This window comes from Lutjanus erythropterus, chromosome 4, assembly GCF_056507025.1.
Source record: "Lutjanus erythropterus isolate fLutEry1 chromosome 4, fLutEry1.hap2, whole genome shotgun sequence".
In the NCBI taxonomy this organism is placed as follows: domain Eukaryota; kingdom Metazoa; phylum Chordata; class Actinopteri; order Lutjaniformes; family Lutjanidae; genus Lutjanus; species Lutjanus erythropterus.
The window spans coordinates 14,721,269-14,738,239 of record NC_139320.1 but is presented as its reverse complement, the minus strand read 5'-3'; the positions used below and the strand labels follow the sequence as shown (position 1 = coordinate 14,738,239).

The window sequence follows — 16,971 nt, the reverse complement described above, 5'->3', positions numbered from 1 at the left end:
CATGGAGAAGGTGACGGAATTGCAGTAGCGTGAAAACATTGGTCCACAGCGCTGTCCATCGTTTTATATAAACAAGTCATCTACTGCACGTGGAATACCATGTTGTGTGTCTCTTGCGGCGTGAGTGTGGGGTAGTTACGACTATGCCGTGGCCAAAACAACGTATCGAGTGTGGAAATTACATAAATGCAAAAAGTCTGAGAAGGAAACGGCTAGAAAACGTAAATCCGCAGAAAACATCCCTAAATACATTTTACTTTTTCCTCGGTTCTGATGTCCGTTTCGCGAAATCGTTTCTAAGCTATAATAAATGAATTAGTAGAACTCCTCGTTAGTTGGTGACGTGTACAGTAGCGCAAGTTATTGCACACATAGCAGCTAATAACACTTTCAACCTTTAAAACACATTCCGGCATGACTTTCCACAGACAGTCTTGAGGGAAACACCTGAAGTGAATGGAGGAAGTGTCTCGAAGCGATGGGTGCTATGTTTGCGTGTCTGGAAGTGTGGACTGACATGTTTTCCATAGTTACCTGCGTCACATGTGTTATTGTACAGCAGTGTTGCTGACTTTCGTCGAGAAAGCACACATTTTATGTCTGCGAAAATTGTAGACGATTAGTTTTGTGTTTGATGTTTCGCTAGAGAGCAATTAAGTATTTCAGTTTTTTTTCAAAAATGTGCAGTTGTGTAAAATAACAAAAAATACACAAAGAAGGCTATATAACATCTCATAGCAAAGTACGTGGCCGTAAAAAACTTTAAACAAGGCTCTAATCTTTCCCACTCTTGCTTCCACTCTTAGAAATGAGGGATCCAAGAGGGTTCTTCCTGAGGGGCTCGGCTTACCAGAACCATATTTTCTTCTGATGAACCCTATTTTGAATAAAAAGCCAGTCAAGGGTTCTTTGTAAGAGGTTCCATTCAGAAGCCTTTTCAGCTAATATACCCATTTAGTAGAAAGAGATCTTAGAGGAGTTCTGGGTGCACTCTAGATGAAATTCTTGGATTATAAAAGGGTTCTGTGTAGAACCCCCTGGGTGGGTTCTATACGAAACCCTTGAAACATGAAAGGATTCTCTATATAACCCCCTGGATGAGTTCTATATGAACCCCTGGGTAGGCTTTAGATGAAACCCTTGTTATAAAAATGGGGTTACTGGTAGAACCCCCTGGGTGGGTTCTATATAAAACCTTTAAAAGATACTAGGGTTCTTGATAGAACCCCCTTAGTGGGTCCTAGATGAAAACCTTGGAACATAAAGAGGCTTCTCTGTAGAACCCCCTTTGTGGGCTTTAGATGAAACCCTTGGAGTTGGATGATGATTGTTGGTAGACCTCCTTAGGTGGGTTCTTGTTAGCACCCTTAGAAGGTGTAAAGGTTCTGAAGAGAACCCAAGAGAGGGTTCTGGGTGGAACCATTGCCCTGTTTAAAAGTTCTCCGTAGAATCTCTCAGAGGGGTACTGGGTGACACTTTCACAAATGGTTCTGTAACCCTTTCTTTCTCCTATTCTAGGTAGAACTCTCTGAAAGGTTTCAAAGTGGAACCTGTATAAAAGGTTCTACCAGTGGCGTGCGGCTAACCAGGGGCGAAATAAAGAGTGAAACAAAGTTGAATGAATATGTAATATGTAGGGCAAATCCACCAAAAAATATTTGCTGATGTTATCATGCTGATCTTTATTTAATTAAAATTCTACTTTTGAATCATTTTTTAATCAGTTGCTTCCCCAGTTATGATTGATAATAATTTCAGAGTGGGGATGCCTTAACTTTTTTCAACTTCTGAAGCAAAGCATGCCAGAAAAAGTTTGGGAACCACCGTCCCATGGGGACAAAGCAAAAAACCCTTAATGGATCTCATTAGCAACTTTATTTCTAAGAGTACATCATCAGGTGTTACATCTGAGGATGATGGTTTATGCTCTCTTCTTATTCCAGACTGAAACCTTTTTATCATCAATCTGTTGTGAAGAATGGGACTGTGCTCTGTGTCAGGCTTGCTCATCCCTGTTTGTTACAAGTGGCTGAGGATGGAGAACACACATTGTTTTCTTTTCACTTGCTGGCACGGTAGCCACAACACCATATTTTCTGTTATTCAAGCCAAGAGGCTCCATAGAATAGCTCAGTGCAGCAATCTGGACTCGGTCTCTGTGAGTGCCAGTTTCAAGTGGCAGCCACACACCCACACTGAGGTGGCGCTCTAATTAACATCACACGCAGTCTGCCTCATGATGCTCAGTGTCCACTCATCAGAACATGTGAGAACCAAGTCTCTCACATCCACTCTTTCCAAACTGGCTTGTATGATATAACATTGAGAGCCCAATACTGCGTGTGGTTCTCTGCTTGGCATGTTTGCTTTATGTTTTCTCAACATTTCCCAGGAAGCCTAGTGACAGCCCCCAAGGAAGAGGTGCGAACTTGATGTGTTCAGTTGTGGATGTACATGTAGGGGGAGAGATTGAAGTCCTCAACACACACACAGTAAGAGTATTTCAGGGATCACTCCCATAAACACCCTTTCTTTTTCACACACACACACACACACACACACACACACACACACACACACACACACACACACACACACACACACACACACACACACACTACATTAACTAGTGGCGACAGCAGAGACTGGGAGATCCTACAGGTGGGTGGAAATCCCTAAACAAGTGAGTCATGACGTGGGTGGCTTTATATGTAAATCCCAGGAGCTTTGACTGGTGGTCATGACTATCACGATTATCTAACCAGATATCCTCTACATTTAAAATGTGCAGTATATATCACTGCATATGTTAATGTAAATGCATTAAACTGATTTTTTCTGATGTTCTGCACCATGGAGCTCAGTAAACTGAAGAGTGAGGGAACACCTTTGTGTTGGTTGAACGGCAAGTAAGTAAAACTAAAACAGTAAAAAATAAATAAAAACCTGATTAACAAATCTAAGTCCATAAAATAAATTATTTCCATTGAAAGTGTGTTTATATGTGAATATATTTCTTCATGCCATATTTTTGTGAAATAGTGAGATTTGCTGTGAACTGCCAGACAGTTCATTGGTAGAAGAGTATTCAGTGTGCTATTCAGTCGTATAAACGTGAGACAAACTGTATTTTTCTTTTTTGTTTGCAAGCAACTGTCAGTTTAAAACATTTTTCTCATTATCTATTTTGAGAAATACAAATTTTTGGCAACATCTCCTGTTTTTCTAGTGTTATGTTTTCACCCTTGCTAGGCAGGTTGTGAACTTTGAAAAGGTGAGAAAACTTAAAAAGTTAAGGCTAAGAAGTCAACTCAAAGTGTAATCTTATGTTTGCAAAACAAAACTAAACTAAAAAAAATTGCAGGTGTGAATGCTGGTTGTTGAAAAGCTCATACTGAACTGTATTGCTAGCTTTAAAATGTTAATAATACCAATAATTTATGAAAGATGTGGAATATTTTAAGGTTGAATGGGCAAAGGGATGAAATATGTCAATGTAAGCTGGTAGCTAGACTGCATTCCATAACTAATGACCAGGATACTGATGATACTAATTAACATCCCAGTAAAGGTCTGTTTGACCTAATTGGAACAGAACTTTAATAATTAGTGTCAATGACAACGCCTGTGTTTACCCCACTATTCCCTGTCAAAATGGCGGTCATTAAAGGTTGATTGAAATAAAATAAACTCCATATATGGACCCTTCAGAAAGATGTCAGTCAAGTGTCTGACACCAATGATGGAAGTGAATAGAAATCCAGTATTTCAAGGTCTGTTACATTCATTGACTGAATTGTGTTACGGTTCTCCACTGGATTTATTCTCCTAATGCACTGTTGCATTTGAATGCACTTCGAGAATCCTTTGTAGTGTTTATTTCCTTGCCCTTATTTGTAACCGTGTAGGTGTGATTTCATTCATGTAAAAAAAGACCATTTTAAAACCAGCATGTAATGTATGAAGTCTCTGAATGTAGGCCAGCATCAAATATGTGTAGGCTAATGTTAAACGAGTGGAAAACAGTGTCACGGATGCATCATGGGAAGAGAGTGCACTGCTCTGTCCTTGAACACCTGTTGGAAGCTGGATGCAGCCATCATTTATATTCATGAAGGTCAAAGTCAGGAGCCATCAGCCACCTGTTGATGTAAGTGATGTCAGGGAAAAACGGATGAGGGTGGAGGGATGATCAGGTGAGGAAATCACCAGTTTGTGTCATCAACATGCAGAAATAAGAGATTTTGCTGAAATGTATTCAGATGTTGAATATATTCACACATATCTATGCTTACTGTGCTGTCCTTGAATAAATCTCTTATTCTCAAACTATTTTTCATTTTATATGAATTTGTTCATATCTACGACTGTGCCTGTGCTCGCTTCAACTGGCTTAGTGCATTATGTAACTGCAGTGAACAACAACAAACATACAGCAGACGATTCATGCTGAGCAGTGATTGTTGCTTCAAGTAATAGAGAACCAATAAATGATGACTGCTGAAGAAAGAGACTTTAACATTCCCCACAGAGTGAAAAGAAATAGTCCATTCTGAGTCATACAGACAACAATAAAAACACTTTTGTACACTTTAGATGATAAACAACCCCCTGCACAAAGGATCTTCACGATAAGGAGGGTGGCATTTGCAATGATCGCCTCAATCTCCTTTAATTCCAGTGTAAAGGTAGGAGGTTACCAGAGGCAACGCTGACACACACACACACACACACACACACACACACACACACACACACACACACACACACACACACACACACACACACAAGTGTGGAAACATACACAGGCTTAACTTCCCACAAACTAAATTTACCAGAACAATTTCTACTTGTAAATAAAATGAGTGCACAATATTTGTAGACAGGAGAAGCATGCTTGTACCAGATTCTGAAGGACCCATTTTTTGTATCAAGGTACTGCAAACAATTGTCCTCTTTCATGGGAAACATTTTGTCAATTCACGATGATGGTTAAATTCCATTTAGCTGCTTAAATTTAGGTCAATGTCACACAGTTATGGCTCACTGGTGGACTGAGCCATTTAAAAATGTTTTTAAAGGTTATTAGTAACACCTGTAATTACGCTCTAAAGAAGAGTGTCTCAGATAATAAAGCAACAGTTAATTTTCAGTGGTAGTAGGTAAGTACATTCACTCTAGATCAAATAATTTTACAGTATGAAAATTGGCTAAAATTAGCTCCATTTTAGCTAATTAATAGGAAAATGCCACTACAATAATGCAACAGGATTAATAATATAATCTACACAAAAATATAAACAAAACAGTTGTTTTTGGCTTTTTGTCATCCTTTTTGGGACCCATGGAGCCTTTACACTCAATTTGAATCTCTATCCATCAAAAACAGCTACAGAAATACAACTTAATGTTTTCAAATGGTAATCCACGCAGTTTCACTCCAGCAGCTCAGACAATGTGAAAAGTGTAGAAAATTGTTGTTTTGCCTCAGTGGCTTTTCTCTCAGGAGGGGAAGCCAGAAGCATATCTTAAATGACTCTGTGCAGTGGGTCTGGTTGCTAGGAGAGTAATGGTGGTGCACTGATTTCATTTTTTAAAGTTGCTAGTGAGCATGTTTTTGTCTCCCTTTTAGTGTGTCAGGATGTGGAACAATATTTTATGCCGTTGGTCAAATCTAATTTATTCAAAGAATGTGTACACCACCTAACTCAGGTTATCTTTTTTTCTCAGCTGCAAGGACCCATTTCTTCTTTCAAAACAAGGGAAATGTATTAGAAAGATATTAGAAACGTATTAAAAATGCCCAAACTGAGCCACTGAGGCAAACAGAGGCAGGATGAAGACAAGGTCAGTATGTGAGATACAGCATCATTTATTGATGCTCATCTTGGCAGCTCAAGATTTGCCTCCAATGAGACTAAAATCATAAGTTACCTTGGATCCAGATTTTATAATTTGTGTATGTTATCAAAGCCTTGATGCAGGGAATGTAAAATTTGTAGATCTACATTAAGCTAATGTACATATCTCTTGATGTATGAAAGTAGAACATATGAATTAAGATGATTTCCCTCTAATCTGAAATGAGGCTACTTTATTTTAGCATGCACAATAATATCAGCATGTCATCAGTATTGGCTTGTAAAAGCTTTAAAACATCGGTACAGGTCCAAAATGAACATTTCCGCTAATACGACAGGCTGATAAAGCTGATGCTTTAATTATGTGCACATGACGCAAGTATGTCTGTGGTGACTAGGCATAATAATAAGTTAATTCCACTGCAGAAGAGGCTTGATGTTTTCTGCAACTAGGTGGAAAAGATATATGTACATATACGGGTATCGGCATCTTATATTATTGGTATCTTCTCCTCCCCTCTCTTGCACATTAAGCAGGTAACAAAGGTTGGAAAATATTTCTGAAATTAATAAAGTACCAAAATTGATAAGAAAAAAATCATGTTGGTGCCCTGAGTGGGTGCAGGCACACAACACTCAACTAGAACGAGGAAACAGACTACAGGCGGAAATGCAGCGCGGTGGAAAATAACTTTAATAAAACTCCTATGAAAACAAAAACCAGCAAAACAATAAAAGCCTGTACATTTGACAATATCCAGTGTCTGAGACTTTTGAAGGCCAGTGGTGCAATGTACAGCTGCATCACACATAAACCGACAGAAAAAAACCATTATAGGCTTAGGCCCGGGCCTAAGGTTTTATATAATAGGATATGGTTCATATACTCGGATATTGCACAAAAAAAATCAAACATAGATGCAGATGCTGGGGAGCACCGTATGTCGAAAACGAGGAAGTAGCTTTGCATCGCAGTGTAATGTCCCTACTGATAAACCCCGCCCACACAGGCCCAAAACTCTGCCGCAACCCGCTCGTATAAAAAAACAAATACACTTAAAAAGAGAGCGGCACATATTTTCACATTCAATTCAGAAACAGATAATTAAAAACACAGTATGAACAACGAAATTACTAAAATTTGCTTTTTGTTTTGGTCCTAACATGTTAAAAGCATCAGTTATTCCTCAGTGAGTTCATTTGTCATGGTTGCTGCTAGCATGAGCGGGTTGGCGCTTTAAAAGGCTGACATCCTTTTAGGCTTTGAAGGGACAGTTTGGATTATTTGATTTGGGTTTGTATGAGGTACTTATCTGTAGTCAGTATATTACCTGTATTACACTTAAACTGACATGGATTTTTCTAGGCAGACCTTTATTAAGGGGCTAAATCACCTGTTGTTGCTGACCCTGTCCACTGCAGTGCATTGCTTAGCTTCCATGCTGATACTCTCTCTCTGCTTCTCTACTTGGGGCATGTCGACTGGCATTTACTGTAGGTAACACACTATCACCAAGTACCTCTTACAGCCTCACATCAAATTATATCCCTTAAATACAATTTGACTAGTGATAACTCACAGGTGATAACACTTTGTCCAATAATGCTCTTGATTTGACAAATATGAAAGAAACAATGCACATTGTCATTTCAAAATAAAATAAACTAAAAAATAAAGTGTTTAGTTCATTAAAAGACTATTTGAAATTTCTCATATATATAATCTCTGCTCTGAAAACATTCCAGTGTTCAATGGTCCACATGAACTGAGATTCAAACAGCGGACCAAAAGGCTCAGGGCATCTTTTTTCTCTGGTCAATCCTTCTCTTTCATCATTATTTCCCTAATACAAGTTTTCTCTGTGGACTAGTAAAGTAGTCTGGCACATAAATGTCTCATGATAAACTCTTAAATGGCAACAGAAAAAGAAAACTCATAAAAAATACAATCTTCCCGCAGTTTTGAGGCACACTTTGAGGCAGCGGGAGCGAAACAGTTAAAATGCACTTCCTGTGGGCGTTGTGCACATTGTTTTAAGACATGGGGGTCAGACGTTTTTGTCCTTTCCATTCTGCCCTCGCCACACCCATCGGTTATCTCCGCTGTACGTGAAACAGTTCAGGGGTGTGGTCAAACCACGTCCCCCTTCCTAGTCCATACAAGCCGAGTTTCAAGTCCATCTGACGAAACTCAACCACTCCAACATGAGTTTTGTAGTCAGTCTGCTCTGTGGGGACAGTCCATCTTTAGTGTGGGCAGAGTGGGTGCTTCAGTTCCCTTCCTTTGGCTGTGTGCTCCATCAGCTGCAGCGCCTGTGCAAAACCTGCAACGACTTTCCCCACCATGATTCCACAGAAATGTCAGAAGACCATGAATTTGGATTTTCAGGAGGCACCATGTCAGAGTGATGCGAGGCGAGGAGGGCTACAGGAGTACGGGTGCAGGCTAACTAACTGTGTCAGAGAGTAAGTTGACTCTGTGTGGACATTATATGGGGGTGAACCTGCTCGTGCTTGGGATATTCTACTAGATTCCCTTCTTTAAACCGGGGTGGCTGTCACCCCTTCTCCTTGGCACGCCTTTCCCCTCCAGCACACTCACACACACTCCTTCACTGTGTCCTCTTGGCCCCTACCCCCTTTGAGGGGTGTCAGCTGCCCTAGGAGCGGTTGTCTTTGGCCACATTGTGGGCCATCCAGTTGACTTTGGTTGTCCAACTCTCTCTCAGGGCCTCATCGAACTTCTGGCGGAACTGCTTCAGCGCCTCGTCGTCTGTTTTACCCAGAGCCAGAGAGTCCTGAGGAAGAAGCGTTCATAAGAAAGGAGGCGGATTAGTCGTGAGGGCAAAAGGACGGAGAGATGTTTGGACACAATATGTGTTAAACATTGGCAGCTAACTTATAATAAAGTAGAATCAAGTAGAATTAATTGCAAGTATGTAAATATGCGGTTTCTCCCAAGCAACGTGTCAATATGTTGAGATCTGCAGAAAACACAGTTATGTAAACTGTTGTAGAGACATAACTGTGTTTCTATGCACTGCTGGACATTTTTCCCTTTACACCCTATATGTCCACAGAGGTTTTGGTATGTATGTTGTATAAAAGACACCAGAATATGACAGGGTTGTCAACTTAGTATATCACTGCTTAGTGATGAAAAATACAGTGCTTGCTTAAGATGTGTCATAGTTATGCCAATGTTAAAATCAGAAATCAAACCCAATCATGACCTTAAAATTGAACGTCAAATTGAAATGTGGATTTGGAGAATCATGACGTCCCTAATGATTCAAACTAGCTATCAAATCATCTTGTGCATACACTTCTTAAACTGAGTTTAGGTTGAGCACACTTCACACTTCTAGTGTCCAACACAAATATCATTCTGCACTGCAAATGTCAAACACACAAGTCAAGTTACAACAAGCAAAACAATTTTTTTTAGTTGAGGTGGACTGTGACAACAAAGTCTGACAGGTACATTGTCTATGTTTGAGTCTGCTTAGTGACAAACTAATAGACTGGTTTAAAATGGCAGGGTTCGGGTGTCCTGGTGGCCTAGAAGTTCATACTCTGTAAATAATTTCTCTTTACAGAAATGAGTTGCCAAAACGGGTGAAGCAGAAGAGATGCCCAATAACAAACTCACAATGTCCTGTGACAAGAGGTGTAGATGTCAACGTGAGGAACTGAATATCAGTTTTCTTTCATATTAAATGACATAGATATTTTGCTTGTTTAAAAACTGCTCTGTGTGTGTGCGTGTGCGTGTGTGTGTGTGTGTGTGAGTGTGTGTGAGAGAGAGAGAGATACCTTTAAGTACTGGATGTCTTTGACAGAGGTGAGTTCAGGCAGTCCAGCAGTCAGCATGAGGGCAAACAGTGTGATGAAGAGGTTCCCATTCTTCCTCAGGATTAGATAGGCTTCCTCACAGTACTGACGGAAACTACAAAAGACACGCACAACACAGTTTATTATTTCTGACATATACAGGACAGGGTAAGCAAGTATTTGATTTCATAATGATGGGAATGATATTCTCTCGTGATGCTTCCCTTTATGGAAAGTAAAAAAACATCATAATAAAAAACAATCAATCAAGCATCTTGAAATAATTCCCTGTGTGGATGATTATTATAACACACATCTAATAGCCACTGCTGATACTGTCTTTAAAATTAGGGGGTGTCACAATTCTGCGAGCACATCAATAGGACTGCAGCCTCTGTTCTTTACCACCTATTTTGTTTAAAGAGATCCATGTCAAAAGTATCAACAATTAATTACTTTCCAATACCATGTGTTTAAAACGATATTGGAGCTATAAAAAAAGACCTCTGTGTACAGGTTGTAAATTAGGGCTGTAACTGACAATTATTTTCACTGTTGATTAACGAAACGAAACGTGTCCATCGGGTTTTCCTAAATCCCAAGATGACGTCTTGTTTTGTCCACAACCCAAAGATACTTGCTTTACTGTCAAAGGAGAACAAAGAAATGAGAAAATATTCACACTGAAGAACTGATGACTCAATTATCAGGACATGTGGCGCTTAATAATCAATTCATAATTGATTAATAGTTGCAGCTCTATTGTAAATTTCAATAACAGTATCATATATTGTCTTCCTTGGACTTTTATTCGTTTTGCAGTGGTATCAAAGGACGTATCATGTATTTGTTTTTTCTTTTAAATACTAAAATTGTATTGAAGATTAAAATTCTGGTATCGTGACAACTCTAACATCTCTGCAGATCTATGGCTGAGGTTTCTCTCACACTGTTGATAACAGGTTACTGCCACTTCCCTCATGTTTTAGGCCAACCATGCAGTGACTCACTGCAGTCCGACTTTGTGTCAGCAAATGACGTGGTTTCAGAGAGCTCATTACTCAAGACCTGTTCTTTTTCTTGCAAGATACTAAACCTAAACTATCACAGTATGTATGTTTTTTACATAGCTCCACAGCTCAGTTGTTCAATTGCATATTAAATCTCCAGTGCATCTTAAAGGTCCAGTGTGTGAAAAATATAGTTGTTTACTGGCAGAAATGAAATATACTCATAAGTATGTATTTTCATTTGTGGATAATCCCCTGAAAAAATGAATCGTTGTGTTTTTGTCTCCTTAAAGTGAGATAATTATATCTACAGTGGGTGTGGGTCTTTTTCAATGGAGTCCACCATGTTGCACTGCCATGTTTCTACAGTAGCTCAGAATGGACAAAACAAACATTGACTCTAGATAACAGCCTATCCTGTTTTTCGCAGCCACTGTAGTGTCTCTAACACACTTGGACCAGGATAATCAGATGAGATATTTGCAATCTGCAAGTTCACAGCTAGATGCCACTAAATCCTACACATAAAATGATAAAATATTTTATTTCAGTTGGTATCAATAATTATGGATCATTTTAATGATCTATTTTTTTAAACACCAGGAGAAAAAGGGTTATATCCACTATTTTAAATTTAATTGCCTTACTTTGAATTTAGTTTTAGCTTCACTTATCAGGGCACAAAGGTAATAGACTTAAAAACATCACAATACTGCCACACTGGTGAGCGGACCTGTTCTTTTTTCTCGCACTCATTTTCTCACCCCCAGGGTCCAAAATTAACTTTAAGGCCAAATATCTAGTGAATGTCCAAAGTCTACCAGCCACTCAATGCATTACCATTGGATCTGGGCTTACCATTTAGTGATGTGCATATTTTACCAACATTTGGCTGGTGGATGGAGTTAATTTTGGTTTCTGCTCACTCCACTCTGTTTCTGTTGTTGTGTCACATTGTCAATGGTGCAACCAGACAACACACCTCTTGAGTGATTGGCTGTTTGTGTCTCACTTGCAGCATGCACCGTTATTGAGTGATATCTTACGCTGTTTATGAGGCAGGGCGCATTCATTATGTGCTTTCATGGCAGTTTGCATTTAATACATTTCCTTGAAACTATTGAATGTTTCATTGACTTATCTCTGATTGCTGTTGATGAAGTGCCAACACATATCACAATAGTTTTATTGCCCCCAAGTCATCATATAGATGACTTCGGGGCACCAGCAGATCCACCAGCTTATTTCCTCTTTCATAAAGTTGTTTATGTGCCCTCCTCCAGATCTGGTGCACAATGTTCTTTTTTGAACCCACACATACCACAATTGACGCAGCAATGCTCCACAACTGTAGTGGGTATAAAGATTTTTCACACTAGATCATTATCATCTTTTAGCTCATGCTCACATGTCTGGAAGGATATATCACTAACACCACGCAGCAGTGAGGCACAGCTGGTGGATAACTTGCCAGTTTAACATTCAGATGTACATATAGAAAACCAATCGATCGATCACATGCAAAGACTTGGGTCACATCACACCATTAATGATGATATCTGAGAGTCACATGCTGCTCTGCCATCCCAAGCTCAGTGTAACACGGCTTGGGCAATGCTGACAACACACTGGCTAACAGGCTAAGAAGATGCTCGGAAACACAAGAGATCAGCTGTTTCACAATGGATCGCTACTTCTTTATGGCACATGAGAGGATTGTGTGTTTATTTGGATTGTTTCAAGTAGTAGTAACTTCAGGTTACAGAGGCAGTTGATGTTGCACAGACTTGTCTCCACATGTTTACTCTCCTGTGGTAAACTTATGAATGTAGGTCAGAGTAACAGAGGTCCGTAACACACGGGTATTTCCACTTTCACAAAATGACTTGTCAACTTGTTATATCACTGATGTTTGTCACGTTTACGTGGCAAACATGAAGCCTATGCCTGCCACATCAACATGCATCTCTTTCCATCTTCTTCCAATAGACACATGTTCTTGAGGTTTATATATTTTTACATTTGCGATCACAACTCTGATATAACTGAGCTTAGTCATTTATAACTGAAAATAATAAGTACTTACAAATGTAGTAAGAATGAGATCAGAATATATTTTTAATTTCACTTTATACATTTTCTCATGGGCATCAGGCAGCATTCACCAGATTGTTTAAAAGTGTAGTGTAGAAAGAAATGAAACAACAGCAGATTTAATTATGAATCCAGAGAGAATTTACTTTACCAGGGCACATTTTGCTTTCTTAAGTACTCTGTGTGTGTACTTTCCCTGAGTAATAGGTCAAAAGCTGCTAAAACTGCTGTGCTTGTATCCTGTTCTGTGTACTTAATCACTTCATCGAGTGTGTGAAAGTTCCACAGTAATAAGCACTGATTCATTACTGTACAATACGCCTCCTTTTCGTTCTCTCTATCCATCATTATTTATACCATGCGGTCCATTTGCAGTCTAAGATTACTATTAATGCGTGTAATGAGTTGTTGCTTTGTGACACCAAAGAACACACATATACACATTATTCCACACACACCTTCCCCACGTGGGTCCTGAAGATGCAGGAGGACAATCACCAAAGCTGTCCAATCAACAAGTTGCCTGTCAGTGTGTAAAACGTCATGTTTACTCCTCTTGGTTTGTTTTTTAAAAAAGTCAGTATGAACAGAAACAGGAGCAGAACTACAATGCAACAATGCATCATTTTTCCCTCTTGGTCTGGACAAAATGAACCAAACAACAGGTGTGAAAGAACATTTAGACTGGATTGTTAGAGAACATTTGTCCTCAGTGAAACCTCATGTTCATCAGTGCCTGAGCTTCTACTGCCAGCTGCTGGTGAAACAGGGTACTGCACTGACAAACTTCTGCAAGTTGTGGTATGACTGTCATTTGTCTTGTGCCTGAGATTGTCTTTTCTATCCTCTTGACATTCTACCATCTTGTCATATTTATCCTCTTTTATCCCACAACTAATTGTGCACTCTTCTTCTGCTCTCCCGAAAAAGTAGTATCGTTAATATTAATGTCTTTAACAGGTTAGATGTTTCCTCCAGGATTTTGAGTTTGGAAACACTAGAGAAAAGTTTAAATAATGCATAATACTTTAAATAAAGCTGTATTTTAGTCAAATAAAATCTCATTATATTTAGTCCACTAAAAATAAATATAGACTAAAACAAACAATTAATATGACTAAAATGACTTAAACAAAATAGCATTTTAGTCAAAAGACTATGACTAAAACTAAGTCAAACCCTGGTCTGAAGATAATAAGATAAGATAAATGGAACAAACCTGCCAAACTTTTCAGTGTATCCCGTCTTGCCCTGCTGTATGACGTGGATGAAGTCATGTGTGAGGATGAATGGTACACGCTCCCTCTTGATGCCAAACTTGGACTTGAAGTTGCCCAGAATGTGGCCGAAGTCTATGTGGAAGAGCTGAGAGATGAGAATGTTGATCATTGAGCAGCGTGGAAACAGGAAAACACAGAGAGTGAATAATTTATACAGTTAAAACAGTCTGTCCTACCTGTCCAGTGCTGCGGACCATGATGTTGTCACTGTGGCGGTCTCCGATGCCCAGGACGTAGGTGGCTACACAGTAGCCTGCACATGACAGAGTGAACTCCTCGATAGCTCGATCAAGAGCATCGCTGTTGATACAAAACATACACAGGATACATTGTGGATTCTCAATGGTCACTGCCACCTGTTACTGTACAGTTCATTTAATCAGCAGGCAGCATCTTACCCAGAGTTCCTCTCTTTGAGCCAGTTCAGCAAAGCATCCTTGTTGAAGGCGGCAGCTGCTGCCACGTTGCTGCTGGTCAGCTGGATGTTGGCAATCGTGTCTGCTGAGGAGACGACCTCGATCAGCCCTGCCCGGTCACCTGTCGCTAAGCAACCATATGGTACGATTCTGCATGATATGTAGAGAAAGAAAAGAAAATGAAGTAATGATATCGATCGGAAAACTGTGAACACATTCTGGAGTAGATCTAAAAAAAAATACACACTGCAATCTCTATTGATATATGCAGAACACATAATCACTTCTTCAAGCCTATTTTCTGCATTCACACTTATTGCCATGATTGATAACAAACATGTAGAACTGTCCCCCAAATGTTGAAGCTTTCAGTCATCAGTTGGGGACCCCTTGACTGAGATTCTTCAAATGAAGCAGTCTCTTTTTTTTTTGTCAGTATGCAGCGTGCTTTTGGTGATATCTTGGTCACCAGAAGCAGCTGCGGCAGCTGCCCGGAGGAAGAGAGGCCTTGTTAGGCTTCGAGATAATGTTATCTTCTGCCTCTGCTTGGAAGCAGTGAATGTGCACCTCACAGCAACTTAATACAATATAACATTAGGCTGGCTTTACACACTGATACTTTCATGCAACTTTTTGCAGGTTGCCAACTGTATGAAACATAATTTCCATGCAACTTGACAGTTACAAAGCAATTAAAAAAAAAAATCAAATGCATTTGCCCTTTAATTCACGGAAAGTATCTGCATAATTTGCTCTTTATTGCCATCTTCTCACTTCAGTACAAAAGGTTCAACCAGCAAAAAGTTTCATGAAAGTTTCTTCGTGTAAGCCAGCCTTTGTTGCTGGCTTTTGTTTGATATCTGCTGTTGCACATTTCTGATCCATCATTAATATGGATGGGTTGTTTACAACATCACCTGAATGTTGGTGTCACCCTGAGCTTCCTGCTGAACCCCATACAAAAATCAGTAAAGAACTGCTTGTTAGCCTATATGGCAAAAAAGGAAGAAATGATATGCGTATTGAAAAGCCAAATCTAATTGGACAGACAAAATACCTGAGTTGGGTAAAGCCTTAAAGACATATGCATTTTTGTCGGACTAATTTCAACATAAAAATAAAAAACGTTTTCAAAAACAGACCCCAAAGTCTCTGCCACACGGAGCAGAAAATCTGATTTGGGTCACTTGAACAGGTAGCATTACAGTGTAATGTAGCTTTGTTTGGAGTAGATCCAGTTCCACTGTTCTGTATTTATGAGATTAAGATATTAGGCAGTGATTTTTTAGAAGTCCATTCATATAGCCCCCTGGGTGCAATTCACTCTTTCAGACAGTATTTAATATCATACTGTTTACACTGAGATAAAGCAGGACAGATGGGAGCATACGCTGAAGAACATATGGTGATTATGTGATGGCACGCAGACCAGACAGATGATGATACACTTTCTTCTACATTCCCTTTAACATCTTCTTTATTTCCACAAGATGGCAGTATGTCTTCATTTTGCAGGATGCAGAATTAGGAGAAGTGGACAAATCCTCGTAAGACTACTTCCTTTTTTGTGACAATTTACTGACAAAGCACCCCCAAGGTCTTACAGTTTATTGGACTGCCATGACCCAAAGCTTAAAGCAGACTCAATCTCTAGACTTTTGCAGTTTGACAGAGTTTCAATGGAGACCAAATGTCTTCAAGTCATTTCTTACTCAACTTGATGGGTGTTGAGTTTAAATAAATCAGAAAAAAACACTACAGACAGCCAACAAGTAAGGGTCGGAGCGTTAAAATCCATCAGCAAGAAATCACAGAACAAACTCCATTTACACCATAGTGGTTTCATTTCATCGTCCCTCCCTTCATTCACAACGTCCCGTCACTGTGTCCGAACTTTGAACCCGTGTCCCTGTAATCTGAAGCACCGTCCTCAAGCTCAACTGTCAAAACAACCCCCTCCACTGCTCAGCTCCAGATGTGTCAGTGTATGACGAAGGGAAAGAAAGGGTTTGTCAAAGTGCGAAAGTGTGGATTTGATTAGGATGTAATGCAGATATTCTGTGTGTGTGTGTGTGTGTGTGTGTAGGGTGAGTGTGTGTATGTGTATGTGTAGGGTGTAAAAGGGTAGGAGGTCAAACTAGCATGGGGTAATTTAGTGTCTCTCCTCCTCTGCTGCACCCCACCAGAGCTTCCCCTTCCCTACAGAGAGCAGGAACAAACAAGCTCGACAAAGTCACTCCGTTTCACACACACAAACAGACACACACACGCGCACATAAATGAAGGCACAGAAAAACTCACCTGAGGTCCAAATTAGCCTCCTTCCACAGCAGATCCATTAATCTCAGAATCTGGAGGGTCAACATGTCTTGTCTTAGGTCTAGGGAAAGAGAGAAAGCAATGGAAGAACATTTTCAAAAGAAAATGTACCACAACTCATCAGAGGTCAGACCAAATAATAAACACAAACAGACTT

The 16,971-nt window shown here is 39.6% G+C and overlaps 1 protein-coding gene across 2 annotated transcripts in view; it reads right to left on the bottom strand.

Moving 5' to 3' along the window:
- Positions 1-6,532: 6,532 nt before the first annotated feature.
- The window catches only part of pik3cb (phosphatidylinositol-4,5-bisphosphate 3-kinase, catalytic subunit beta), a 75,977-nt gene continuing 65,538 nt past the window's right edge, over positions 6,533-16,971 (bottom strand). For both annotated transcript variants that reach the window (XM_084717047.1, XM_084717046.1), the window contains exons 19-24: positions 16,797-16,875; positions 14,478-14,645; positions 14,256-14,379; positions 14,019-14,164; positions 9,678-9,810; positions 6,533-8,659 (exon numbers count right to left, since the gene is read on the bottom strand). In XM_084717047.1, the coding sequence (XP_084573173.1) occupies positions 8,522-8,659; positions 9,678-9,810; positions 14,019-14,164; positions 14,256-14,379; positions 14,478-14,645; positions 16,797-16,875 (788 nt within the window). In that variant the 3' untranslated portion in view covers positions 6,533-8,521. The remainder of the gene's footprint in view (positions 8,660-9,677; positions 9,811-14,018; positions 14,165-14,255; positions 14,380-14,477; positions 14,646-16,796; positions 16,876-16,971) is intronic.